This window comes from Astyanax mexicanus, chromosome 12 (assembly GCF_023375975.1).
Source record: "Astyanax mexicanus isolate ESR-SI-001 chromosome 12, AstMex3_surface, whole genome shotgun sequence".
In the NCBI taxonomy this organism is placed as follows: Eukaryota; Metazoa; Chordata; class Actinopteri; order Characiformes; family Acestrorhamphidae; genus Astyanax; species Astyanax mexicanus.
The window spans coordinates 50,125,326-50,140,023 of record NC_064419.1 but is presented as its reverse complement, the minus strand read 5'-3'; the positions used below and the strand labels follow the sequence as shown (position 1 = coordinate 50,140,023).

The window sequence follows — 14,698 nt, the reverse complement described above, 5'->3', positions numbered from 1 at the left end:
ATAAAAAAAAAAACATAAAAGAGAAAATTACCCCAGAACCCCCTGAGAAACTAATCCTGTACAGATAGGGCTTTACCCACTGTTCGTACACACGCTTATGCGCACACACACTCACCAGTCCCCAGAGGGCTCCCTCCTGCTTGGCGATGATGGTGGCGGCGCGGGGTGTGTTGTACATGAGGGCCAGCTCTCCAAAACTGCCCTTATTATCATACTGACCAACACAGCATCCCACACCATCCTTCTGTACCACGATATCATACACCCCCCTGAAACACACACACACACACACACACACACAGTTACAGATGAGATCTGTGGTGACAGCGCTGTTTACCCACATGACAAACTCGTCACCGTCAGGAACACCATGTGAACGTCTGACGGGCACCGCGTCAACACAGCTGGGTCCTGCTGCAGACGCTCAGAGGGAGCTTTAGGTGGAGCACAACTGAATTTGAGGCATGTCCAAACTTCTCTATTTTTGCACCAGGAGTAAGCAGTTACTCAAAAGCAGTGTGTAAGACTGGTGGAGGAGAACATGATGCCAAGATGCATGCAATAAACTGTCATTAAAAACCAGGATTATTCCACCAAATATTGATTATTTCTGAACTCTTAAAACTTTATGAATATGAATTTGTTTTCTTTGCATTATTTGAGGTCTGAAAGCTCTGCATCTTTTTTGTTATTTCAGCCATTTCTCATTTTCTGTAAATAAATGCTCTAAATGAGAATATTTTTATTTGGAATTTGGGAGAAATGTTGTCTGTAGTTTATAGAATAAAACAACAATGTTCATTTTACTCAAATATAAACCTATAAATAGCAAAATCAGAGAAACTGATTCAGAAACTGAAGTGCGACCTTCACTGTTTACAGAGCTGTATATATACAGGGTTTGTGTGCTTCAGTAAACACTGTAAATATCATGTGAAATCTAATTGTCTCGGTGTCTGAGACGTTGTGTCAGTAATGTGAATGTAAGCACATTCCTGCTGAACTCGTACCTCTCAATAACGTAGAAATTATCCCCGTCGTCTCCCTGGTCGATTACGTGTTCCTGCGGCTGCACAATCACCTCAAACATGGCGTCCAGAACTTGTGAGAACTGCTCCTGTTACCAACACAGAACAGAGAACCTCCCAGCATCAGTACACCAGTTCACCAGTACTAAACACTACTGGGACAGGACTAGTTCTACACGGGGAGGTGGGAAAACTAGTCCTGGGTATCTAGGGTATCAACAGGCATGGGAAAACTCTATTTAACATAGAATTTGCAATAACAAAAAATAAAAAATACACTAAACCTCTTGCTTGATTATAACTGTGCTTTTCTCTTCAATTTCAGAGATAACAGAAGCTCTGTGTGTGATTTTAATGCTGAGAATGTGTCTAAATGTATAATAAGATGATGTACAGTGAGTATGGGCTGTCTTGTCATCAACAAATTTGTACAGAGAACTTTGTCAATTATGTTGACTAATTGCTGCAGCCTTAAATTATAATAACTTATAAAGGTATATCATAGAAAACAAGATGTGAATAATATGTATAGTTTATTTCATTTTCCTCGTTCTGTAATGTAAGTTCTGTGCATGAACACATTGCAATGAAGATGCTTAAGTTATAAGATTAGTTATAATCACTGAGTTTTGATGGCAGTGTGTAAATCAAGAAGCTACTCCCATCTCAATGACTCACACAGGCATTTCTGACCCCGTGTTAATCGGTCACAAGTCTTATAAACGTCCTGTAGTAAAAACACACAACCGCAAAATGAATTCTGCCCCGCTGGAGCTTTAGACAAGTGTGTGTGTGTGTGTGTAGAGTGTGCGTAGTATGTGTGTAGTGTGTGTGTATATAGAGTGTGTGTATTATGTGTGTATAGTGTGTGTTGTGTACCTGGTCGAGAGCTTTGAACAGCAGGATGTCTTTGCAGGCCTCCTGTAACCTGCATCTCTGCTCGTCTGTTTTTGGGTGAACGACTCTCGGCTCCGAATCTTCATCGTCATCATCAGGGTTTAAAGGTTCTGCACACACTGAGGAACAGCAGCACAGAACCGTTTATTATCCAGAACCCGGCACCCGGTTCCGCTGATCCACACTCCAGAACACGGGTTTAGGGCTGTCGGGTTTCATTATATTAGTAATCAATAATTTAGAAATGTAATTAATTAAATTATTTTACTGTAAGCCTCATCGTAAAGAAGATCATGAGATCAATGTATACTTCTGCATCAAACTTAGGCCTCAGCCTCACGCGCACCCTAGGCTTTGAGCATGTTTATACTTCTGTGTGCGTGTATCAGTAGCTCTGTATCACTCTGCGGTTTAAAGGCGGGAGGAAACACAAGGCACAGCGAACCAATCACAGCTGCGTCTGTCTGCGTTGTGCAATGTGTGGTTACATTTCCAGAGAGGTATACATCGAGATACAATGTAGGCTACAGTGCAGGCCTTCAGCCTCACGCACACTCTATGTCGTCCACCACGCCTTGCGCGCATCCTTCGCCTCAACCTCACGCGCACCCTATGTCTTAGTGTCACGTGTACCCTATGTCGTCCCCTACGCCTCAACCTCACGCGCACCCTATGTCGTCCCCTACGTCTCAGCCTCACGTGCACCCTAGTCGTCCCCTACGCCTCAGCCTCACGTGAACCCCATGTCGTCCCCTACGTCTCAGCCTCACGTGCACCCTAGTCGTCCCCTACGCCTCAGCCTCACGTGAACCCTATGTCGTCCCCTACGCCTCAGCCTCACGTGAACCCTATGTCGTCCCCTACGCCTCAGCCTCACGTGAACCCTATGTCGTCCCCTACGCCTCACGTGCACCCTATGTCTTCCCCTACGCCTCAGCCTCACGTGCATCCTATGTCTTCCCCTATGCCTCAACCTCACGCGCACCCTATGTCGTCCCCTACGCCTCAGCCTCACGCGCACCCTATGTCTTAGCGTCACGTGTACCCTATGTCGTCCCCTACGCCTCAGCCTCACGTGCACCCTATGTCGTCCCCTACGCCTCAGCCTCACGTGAACCCTATGTCGTCCCCTACGTCTCAGCCTCACGTGCACCCTATGTCGTCCCCTACGCCTCAGCCTCACGTGAACCCTATGTCGTCCCCTACGCCTCAGCCTCACGTGCACCCTATGTCTTCCCCTACGCCTCAGCCTCACGTGCACCCTATGTCTTCCCCTACGCCTCAGCCTCACGTGCACCCTATGTCTTCCCCTACGCCTCAACCTCACGTGAACCCTATGTCGTCCCCTACGCCTCAGCCTCAAGTGAACCCTATGTCGTCCCCTACGCCTCACGTGAACCCTATGTCTTCCCCTACGCCTCAACCTCACGCGCACCCTATGTCTTCCCCTACGCCTCAGCCTCACACGCACCCTATGTCTTCCCCTACGCCACAGACTACGTGTACCTTACGCCTTAGCCTCACGTGCACCCTATGTCTTCCCTACGCCTCAGCCTCACGCGCACCCTATGTCCTCCACTACGCCTCAGCCTCACGTGCACCCTATGTCCTCCACTACGCCTCAGCCTATGTGAACCCTATGCCTCAGCCTCACGCACACCCGATGTCTCAGCCATCATTTCAGCCTCACGCGCACCCTACACCTTAGCTTACGCGCACCCTTCGTGTCAGCCACACCCTACACCTCAGCCTCACGTGCACCCTACGCCATAGACAGCACGTTGACTCAATGCAGAAGTATAAACCAGGTTTTAGTGAGGAGTTCTGTTTTATATATATATATATATATATATATAAATAAAACCAACATTCAACAATTTTTACAGCTACAGATGAACTTACAGGGAACAACAGAATATTCATGCACGATTACGGTCATAATGTTTTGCATGACTAGTGTATAAATTATTAGTGCATTGAATTTTCTCAGAAAGAGTAGAGTTAGTAATTAGTTAATTGAGTAATTGTGACAGCACTAATAGAGGTGATGACCGGGTCTGTGTTCTGACTTCCTGTCCTGAATCCTGCGTCTCAGTTCTCTCATTACTGCACTGCTGGTTGTTTTCTGGCACACGTCCCGCCTTTACTGAGAGCAGGTAAAATTACCCTGCTGAACTATCAGCAGCAGGACGCAGTATACTATAGAGTATACTTTATTCCTATACTGCTCCTACTGCTGTAGAGGATAAAGCACCTTACAAATGTGGATTTACATCTCATTATATTACAGACTATTTATTAATAATTAATTGAATAAACTTTATATTATTGTTTTAATGTGCCAAGTTTTCAAAACATGCAGAGGTGGCAGAATAATATTAAAGTATAAGGACTTTTTTTTTACTGTACTTGTACATTTTTTGGAGTTAAAACTGTTGTGAATTAACAAATAATGAAATAATTACAATATATATATATATATATATATATATATTAGCAAAAGGAATAAGTAAAAGGAAAAAAAGGTTAAAAGGAATATATGAAAAGACAGGAACAGGCTAATAGTGATAATCACATGATTATAGTAACAGAGCTGAGAATTTTATACAGCCCTGGAAAAAAAAGAATTAATTAATGTTATTTTCACATGAACTAACATTAGAAGTAAAGCATTTGTTAAGACGAATAATAAAACATACACTTCATTAATAATGGTAACTTATGTAAACTAATGTCATTTGCTTATATGCTGCAGCTATGCATCCAGTCATTGTTAAAAATGTATTAATTAAATATTAGTTAAATATAAATATAAATATATTTGGCTGTGATAACACTTATTCAGTGGTAGCCAGTTACTTGTTTTATTTACTGATGTCAGTTAACTAATATAATAATATATATTTTACATTTTTACTTCAATAGGAAATACAGTATACCTCTATATGTATTAGAATTATTTCAATTTCACTTTAAATCAGGTACATATTTATTTTACTGAACAGAGCTGTCTGTATAAGTGTTTAATAATGTTTAACAGATGTTAATAATGCTTAACAAAGGCATTACTGGTTAATCATGGTTTATATTTACATTGTTTACATGTAAGCTGAATTCCAGCAAACACTCACACTCATATATACACATATATATATATATATATGATGAAATGAAGCATCATTAGCACCATCCAGACTAATATTTACTTAAATATAAATATTAAACGATTACTGTGTGCATAACTTCAGTACACAAGCAAATGACAAGAAGACGAACTAATGCAGTTGTTACTTGTTTACCTAACATTAATAATAACGTTTATGATTTATTGTTCATCTTAACAAATGATTCACTTGTAATGTGAAAATAACATTAATTAATGCTGTAGTTCAGTGTTTAATTCAGTGCTTAATTATCTAAGCATTGTTAATGTATTACCTCATCTCTTATTCATGGTAATTAATGCATTCATTAAATGTTAGTTAGTCAACACTTGATGTACAGTGTGACCCTTCTTACAATTGTTTTAAATAGTTTTCTCCAATAATCTTTAATTCTAATAATCTTTTGTATTCTAAACTTCATTATATCATCTCTTTAATGAGTGTACACACACACACACACACACACACACACACACACACACACGCACACATACAAAGGAGCAAGAAATTAAATACGCTAGGAGTATTGTGTGTACTTCTGCCACCTCTGCAGACCCAGCATTAACATTCCTCATAAGAAAAGCAGTTATTAAGTAATTTTTAGGAAAGCAGAGCGTGGAAACTCACTCACGCTGGGAAAGACAATTGAAGTGCCAAATTAGGAAAAGACTTTTAGTGTAACACACATTAGGGGGCTGAAATTAGCGAGTGCCCGGGGAGGGGGCACGTAATTACTGAGATGCGCCCTCTGGGGGGCGGAGGAATGACAGAGCGAGACGCGGCCCACATCCCTCCGTCTCTCACACACTTTCTAAACCACATGATTACAGCAATGACGTCAAAAACAGCTCACCCGACACTCTCCGGTTAAATCTGCTGGGGGGAGGAGCTGCGGAGAGAGAGAGAGAGAGAGAGAGAGAGAGAGAGAGAGAGAGAGAGAGAGAATAGTGTTAATGAAAGTTCACATTGTCTTCTCATTGTAACACACACATATACAAACAATAATGTTGATTTTATGTGTAAATCTATATTCTAAATCGAAACTGTATATTTATATAAGTGCACTTGTGTTTCTAACTGTATCTTTCTGGTTAAACAATAACTTCAGCAGATAAACAGGGGATTAAACAGATAGGATAGAAAACGTGGTAAACTTTTACTTTACAGTAGCAGAAACAGTTTGTGTGTGTGTGTGTATGTGAGAGAGTGTGTGAGAGAGAGAGAAAATGGTGTTAAAGTTCACATTGCCTTCTCGTTGTAACTCACATGTATACACACAATATTTGGATTTAAACATGAAAATAATACTAAATTGGTGTTCACTCTTAACTTTGAAACTTTCAAATACAGATATTTAAATGTAAAACATAAGAATCAATGCAAGATCAAAACTGGATTTAATATATATTCAGATATGTTTAATTAATTTAATCTTTTAACTTTAAAGTTATCCTCCCACTAAAAGTTTTATATATATATATGCATGCTGCACATGAACCTGTTATCAGCCTCCCTTGTCTGCAGTAGCTAAGAAAAAAAAAGCTTCAGAAAAACGAATCGCTTAGAGAGTGGTTAGGTGTCTAGGTCAATCAGTGAGTTCATAGCCTCGCCCACAGGCAGCACTAAACCACAGTGGAGCTTACAGCTCTGTTTACAAAGCTAGTTAGCATTAGCTATCTTGTGTGAGTAACTGTAGGTTTAAATGGGATCTCCGGTGGATTCCGCATTTTACCGTGATCTTAAATAAACACTAGGGAAGCACGGTTTGACAAGGCAGCGCAATTCGACAGAACACTGGTCAAAGCGGCATCGTTCACGTAGGATTTTATTATATAGAGCGTATATAGACTCTGGGGTCTGAGGTAAGAGTTTAGTAACGTTAATTTAGCACAAAGAAACGTTGTCAATGCTGCTTGAGGGTGGGGGGAATTCACTCGGCCTCACACCCCAAATTTTGCTGGTGGGCAAAATAACTGTTCTAATTGGATAAAGAGATCTTTTATTTTACTTTTTCTTTTATTACTATGACAGCGTTTTCTTAAATAAAAAAGATCACATTGAAGAAGATACATCTCTATGCTTAAAGTATCTCAATTTATTAAATCGTGCCAAGAGACACACACACACACACACACACACACACACACTCTCTAGGTATATGTAAACAAATCTCCTGTCCTGCGGTCAGTGAGTGGGCGTACGGCCTGTAAGGTCAGTTAAAAGGTCCAACCCAGCGAATGCTGCAGATAAGTGTGTGTGTGTGTATGTGTGTTTATGTGTGTGTGTAAGAACATTCACAGACCCACACAAATGAACACACACACTCTGGCAGGTCAGTGTTAAGAGTCAGAGCCGTGGGGTTTCTCGCTCTGTCGTTCTCAGGGCTCTGTTACAACCCATTAACTCCACAGTGTGAACGCGGCCTCAGCCGGGTCCACGCCATCGCCAGGGTTCCTCACGCAGGCTCACGCGGGCGGGACCAAAGTTTTTGTTTACGGAATATTAGAAAAATATAATATAATAGGGTATAGGCTCTAAATGGTCCAGCGGTCTAAAGCGCTGCCACTATGATCGAGTGATCGCCAGTTCGAATCCTAGTTATGCAGCTTGCCATCAGCTGCTGGAGCCCCGAGAGAGCACAGTTGTCCTTGCTGTTTCTCTCTGGGAGGTTACAGTAGATGGCGCTCTCTCTTTCCCCTCATCACTCCTAGGGTGATGTGGGTCAGTACAAGGCTGCGTCTGTGAGCTGATGTATCAGAAACGAGTTGCTGCGCTTTCCTCCGAGCGTTAGCGCTGTGATGCTACTCGGCAATGCTACAGCATCAGCAGCAGCTCAAAAAGAGGCGGAGTCTGACTTCATGTGTGTCGGAGGAGGCGTGTGCTGATGAGTGGGTTGGGTAATTGGTAATTGTAAATTTGGGAGAAAATAGGAAAATATTAGAAACAAATTTATTTAAATAAAAATATTTCAGGATAGTTTTGGTAAATATATTCTTGCCAATATTACAAAACATATGACAAAAAAATGACAATTCAATCAAGGTCAAGGTCAATCAAGCAAAACCTGCACACAGAGTCAGATATAGCTTCACACAGTGGCTGTTCTCCAATTGAAAGATACGAGCTGTACAGGACTAGCATAGTAATATATTAGCTAAGATAACATTTTTATTTACCAAAAAACGGACAACCTTTCACTGTGGTTGCACAACAGACCTTCTGGATGTGTAGAGGCGTGACAATTGATATATATATATATATATATATATATATATATATATATATATATATATATATATATATATATATATATATATATATCAATCAACTCTGAAATAAAAAAAAACATCCATCTCTTGATATGGCAATATTTTTAAAAGCAGAACTTATATATATATATATATTTTTTTTTTTTTTGGGTTATACACATGCATTAAATGCTAAATGCTGCATTTTAGTTTTGTGGTAGTCAGTACATTATTTTGAATACATTTTCTTTTCTATACACCAACATATAAACTCAAGTTTCTTCTTACAAAACATGTTTCATGTTTAGATTTTTTTTTGTTTCAAATAAAACTACGAAACTTAAATTTTTATTAATAAAACTTTAATAAAAACAATAATTATTATAATTTATTATTATTACTATTTAGTGGCAACAGAATATTCTTGAAATAAATTTAATGTCTTGCCAAATCGCCAATAACACTTATCACAAAAATACCCTGAAATATTGTGATATTATTTTAGGGCCATATCGCATATTCTTAATAACGTTTGTGTGTTTGTGTGTGTGTGTGTGTGAGAGAGAGTTATTCCCTATTGTGCAATATTCCCCATCCTCTCAGCTCAGGGCTCTGGTGCTACATTCAATTTAGTGTGATGTGGGAACAGATCCTCGGGGGAAATTTAGTGAGTAAAGGCATTTCAGAGCCTCCGGATCAGAACCGGACCGGCTTTAGTACAAACAGCATTATTATTAATATTGTTATTATTATTATAATTCAGGCTGATAAAAGCCTGGGATGAACGGGTTCTATGCCGTATTTGGGTCAGGTGCTGATTTCTGCACCTGTAGAGGAAACACCGACAGGTACTCGGGAGATTCTTGGACGCCGACATCGTACACGAGGTGCTCCCGCCTCACGCTCAGGGATATCAAGTGCCCGGGGTTACCATGACAACAAAACACAAGGAAGACCTCCTCATCACCATAACAACCCCTCCCCCCCACCTCAGCAACACCGCCCACTCACTGCCTTATAACGACCGAGAGAGACAGAGAGAGGGAGAGAGAGAGAGTGTGAGAGGAAGAAAGAAAGATAGAGAGAAACAAAGAAAAGGAGTGAGAGAGAGAGAGGAAAAAGAGTGAAGAAAAAAGAAAGAAGAGAGAAAGAGAGAGAGAGATAAACTATATTATAAAGTATAATTTAAAAGGGCAATAAAATAAGATCATTAACTGTCGCACTGTTCTGTATGTCTGCCTGATTCACACACACCTGTTACATCATTTGTAAAGCAGCTGATTGGCTGCAGATCTGGTAAAGCTGAATTCCATTCAGAAGATAAATGAATGAATTTTTACCACAAAAAGTTTTCCCACATTTCAGCTCTGTGTGTATATATATATTTATCATCTGTCACTCAGACAGCGACACAAACCATCATTCTGTATAAAGGAATTTATAAATTGTTTAATTTCAGAAACACACATCCTGTGATGCAGAATAGAGAGAAAAACTTGAAGCATGAACAGAATTTTTTAGAAATTTACTGATACTATAACCTGTGGGTGTATGCTAGTATCTGCTAACCCCAGCTAGCAATCCTGGAGCAGTATTAGCATTAGCCACTAAGTGAATGAAGCGCTTGCTCTTTTGCCTTTCAGAGGTGAGTATATCAGCCTGTAGCCTGCTGCTAACCTCGGCTAGCACTAGCATTAGCCATTAAACACGCTGAAAGCTAGCTCTAAAAGTAATTTTAAGTATTTTTTTGTCTGTAGCCTTGTGCTAACCCCGGCTAGCACTGCACGTTTACCGTTATAAAACAAGCTGCGTAGGACAAACCGCTAGCTGATATCACCCTGGCTTACCAGAACACTCAGGGTTCCTCAATGTAGCACTGACGGTTGGCATTAGCCGCTAACTGCTAATGGTTAGCTGCTAATGCTCCAGTTTTAGAGGAAATCTGGAATCTAAGCTTACTATAAATTACGGGAGAGCAGTACTCACCCAAGTTAACACTTTTTAGGAGAGAAATCTGTGTAGATTAACATCCAGTACTCAAAGAAATACAGTTTTGTTTACTTAGCTTAGCTTTATAGCAAAAGCTGCTGAACTGGGAAAACATGGCGACACCCCTGTACCTACCTTCTAGTTACTAGTGATGCATAAAATGTGACTTATAAATCAGGCTGCGCCTTACAGTGCGAAAAATACGATATTTTTTGTCATACTTCCTATAGGAGCAAACAACAAAAACAACCTGTTTTCTTTTAATGACTAAAGAGAAAATAAATAATTAGCAGGGAAAATGTTTTTTGGAACAGAAACCTACACAGAATGTTACAGCGAGACCTCAGAGGGGAAAAACTAAATACAGGATCAGTGCACACAGCGATATCTGCCCTCTAAATGACTGAACAGATTCAGGACGAACAAACAAAACAGATCCGGATGAATTTATAACACTCAGAAGGCTAAATACACATTTCTGCTGTTCTGCAGTCAAGGCTACTCTTGTTGTGTTGAAGTTTGTACACTTCTGGCCTTGAAGGCCTTCAGCTCAGGCCCAGAATAACAGAATAACACAGTCCGACCCAGACATAACAGAGAACAGTGATCCTCAGTTCCTGCCTCGCTGACTTATCCAGCTGCCTCTTTATAAACGTCTATAATAAACACAGAATAATACACAATATACACAATACACAATAATAAACTATATACAATACTGTATACTAAATACAATAATAAATAAACTGCTCCCTAGTGATCATAACTGTTTTATGACTTAACCAAGCCATGCATATAAATGCTCAGTTTATGAAGGAATCACATAATGAATCATGCAGTAACTTAAAAACAGTGTTAAACAAACTAAAATACTCTGTAAAGTATTTAGATACTCTTATCTGGGGAGCTGTTTGTTAACTTGTGATTTCTGAGACTGGAAACTCTGATTAACTCATCCTGTACAACAGAGGAAACTCTCGCTCTTCCTTTCTTTCCAGGGGTGATCCTGATGAGTGCCAGTTCCATCATTATTGTTGCCTTTCATAATGTGGATTAGAACATTACTCAAATATTCACTATTCACTGTATACCTGTAACTCTACCTCTTCACTACTTTACTTTAACTGATGCTCTCAAACACTTTATTAAGAGACAAGAAATTCAAGTAATTAACTCTTGATGAGTTCAGCACAGCTGTTAACTGAAAGCCTGAATTCCAGGTGACTCTACCTCATAAAGCTGACAAATCTGAAAATCCAGCAGAGATATTCTAAACTGATCATCTAAAGAAGAGGACCTACTAAGAAGAATGTAAAATATATATATTTTTTGTTTACTAAATGATTCCATATGCTTTTCTTTAAAGTTGGGGTGACTTTAGTATTAATCTACAATACAGAACATTTTAAAATACAAAAAATAGATTTTAGAATTTATTTTTAGTAAATGTTACAGTACGGGGTCACGTTTTGAGACACAGCACTAGATAGAACTGTGTGTTAAAGCTAAATGAAAAGAAAGGTGTTAGTTTTGTGGTTTTTCTTTGTGCGTTTGTTTGCTAAAGGCTAAAAACTGGAACAACAGACGAGCATCACGCCGAGCGTCTGATCACCACATTAACCAGGAATGAAGCAGTTAAACAAACCCTGGGTTAAGCAGAAGATTACAAAACTGATATTCATTCCCCCGAAGTGTGTCAGCATCTCTGTGTGTGTGTGTGTCTGAATGCGTGCGTCAGTTTCTCAATCTTTGTACTTGAACGCTTCGACAGCACAAAGTGCACAGGGAGTGTACGAGCACAGAGCGAGAAAAGTGTGTTTTTAAGTAAGAGTGTGTGTGTGTGTGTGTACTACTTGTTGCAGAGCAGGTTGTCCTGAACTCCCTCCTCCATTACCCAACATGAACCGCTCAGCAGCATAAATAACATTTTGAACACGGGGCTGAACATTTTTAAACAGATCTTATTCAATGTTTTATTTAATGTATTTTCTACATTGTAGATTAATATTAAATATATGAACGCGATTGCGGGACACATATATATAATTCTGTATTAAAGAGTATAAAAGTGTAATTCCTCCACATTAATCTCCTGATCTAAAGCTGATGAACTGAGATGGTGATTTGAGGTGATTTAATTGGGATGAGCTGGAGCTTCACAGCGTGAAGGAAAGAAAAGCAGCAGCTATTGTTCAGCACCTCCAGAAACTCCTTCTTTCTTCAAGACGCTGAGAAAACTATTCCAGGTGACTCTCCCTCATGAAGACACTGAGATAAAAACATATTTACACCAAGAGTCTGCAGATCTGAACTCAAAGAGAAATTTCATACTTATTTAGAAGAATCTAAAGTAGAAAATAAACAGATTCTGGTTTATAATTAATAATAATAATAATAATAATAACAATTCAGCATGTGTTCCTGTAGAGCTTTAATGTAGTCTTCAATATATTAAATTTACAATGTAAAAAATCATTTAAAAAAATACACTGAATGAGAGAAAAGAGGTGCGTCTGTATTTTTGGTACTGACCTCAATAATAATAATAAACACTCTGTTTGCACATTAATGATTATTATATCAATAATTTAGTCAGCTGTGCACAATGATCAGCGCATCAATAACTGTGCATTAAAGAGAGGACTGTGTTACATGAAGAAAACAGTAACTCCCTAACAAAAAAATGCTAATATATAAATAAAATTGTATTTAGTTCATTTTTATTCTTATATTTTTATTGTGACTCATATGTAAATAGTTAATAATTATTATTTTATCATTTCTTATCATTCTTATTATTTTACTTTTACCATCATCATCTTTTCTTCATTTTATATTTTAGAAATGTTTTACTTTTTGTGTGTCTATTTTTTAATGTTTTAACTGTTTTTACACTTTTTATAGTTCTACCATATTTTGCACTAGTAGTTCATTCACTAGTTAATTCATCTACTGTTTACGTATCTTTTGCACTGCTTAATTTAATTTAAATTATTATATAACTGTGTATTTGCACTTTCTGTTTGGCTGACATCAGTTATCCTCACATTATGCACATCAACTGGTGTTCACTGTCTATTGTGTTCAACTGCACTACCTCCATTCTCCATCTCCATCACACACACACACACGAAGACTGTACATTTACACTGTATATTCTATTTCTTATTTGATTGTATTTATATGTATCTTTATATTTTATATTTTATCTTTTTTAACTTTGTGTATTGTGTAACCTGCTGCTGGATGCCAAGAATTTCCCCCCGGGGATCAATAAAGTATCTATCTATCTATCTAATGGTCTTTTTAGAATTGTCTATTTTATTCATCTATATGAAAAAATCTATTTAAAATGCACATTTCTTTTGTTTATTATTTATAAACTGTAAATGAGGGTCACCCTCAATGCACTCCTGAGTGAAAACAAATGTTGATTAATTGATTGAATGACTGATTGATAATTTAGTGCATCATGATACAGGATAAGATTTATCTAAAGCCAATGACTGCAGAAAAGCACAACACGCATCTCTACAGTGAAGACACCACAGGCAGTGTGTGTGCAGAAGAGTTTGAATGCAGTTCTGTGAATGCAGTGTGTGTGTGTGTGTGTGTGTGTGTGTGTGTGTGTGTGTGTGTGTGTGGGGGAGTGTGAGAGCGAGCAAGAAAATAAATAATAATCTTGCTGTGGTCCCCAGTTGTGGTTTCCTTGCTGACTCTCACATGACGTCTGCACTCGTCTGTTTCTCTGTTTGTTTCTTCTATATCTTTCTAGGCCTCACTAAACACACACACACTGGTTTTAATATTCTTGCAAGGACCTTTCCATCAGGGTTGCCAGGTCTAACAAAAATATCCAGCTCAAAGTCAGCCTAAAAAAAGTCTTAAAAAATACGTGATCACTTAAAAATGATGAGTTTCTTTGATTTTACCAAATTAAAAACCTCTGGAATATAATCAAGAGGAAGATGGATGCTCACAAACCATCAAACCACCAAACTGAACTGCTTGAATTTTTACACCAGGAGTAAAGCAGCATAAAGTTATCCAAAAGCAGTGTGTAAGACTGGTGGAGGAGGAGAACATGATGTCAAGAGGCATGAAATAAAAACTGTGATTAAAAACCAGGGTTATTCCACCAAATATTGATTATTTCTGAACTCTTAAAACTTTATGAATATGAACTTGTTTTCTTTGCATTATTTGAGGTCTGAAAGCTCTGCATCTTTTTTGTTATTTCAGTCATTTCTCATTTTCTGTAAATAAATGCTCTAAATGAGAATATTTTTATTTGGAATTTGGGAGAAATGTTGTCTGTAGTTTATAGAATAAAACAACAATGTTCATTTTACTCAAACATAAACCTATAAAT

The 14,698-nt window shown here is 38.6% G+C and overlaps 2 protein-coding genes across 2 annotated transcripts in view; one reads left to right on the top strand and one right to left on the bottom strand.

The window, feature by feature from the left end:
- The window catches only part of si:dkey-20d21.12 (uncharacterized protein LOC556245 homolog), a 231,458-nt gene that overhangs the window by 30,660 nt on the left and 186,100 nt on the right, over positions 1–14,698 (top strand). The window lies entirely within an intron of this gene.
- Positions 1–14,698, bottom strand: part of prkar2aa (protein kinase, cAMP-dependent, regulatory, type II, alpha A) — a 43,613-nt gene that overhangs the window by 5,830 nt on the left and 23,085 nt on the right. Inside the window, exons 2-5 of the mRNA XM_022666126.2 lie at positions 5,943–5,978; positions 1,908–2,044; positions 1,011–1,117; positions 116–269 (exon numbers count right to left, since the gene is read on the bottom strand). Of these exons, the coding sequence (XP_022521847.2) occupies positions 116–269; positions 1,011–1,117; positions 1,908–2,044; positions 5,943–5,978 (434 nt within the window). The remainder of the gene's footprint in view (positions 1–115; positions 270–1,010; positions 1,118–1,907; positions 2,045–5,942; positions 5,979–14,698) is intronic.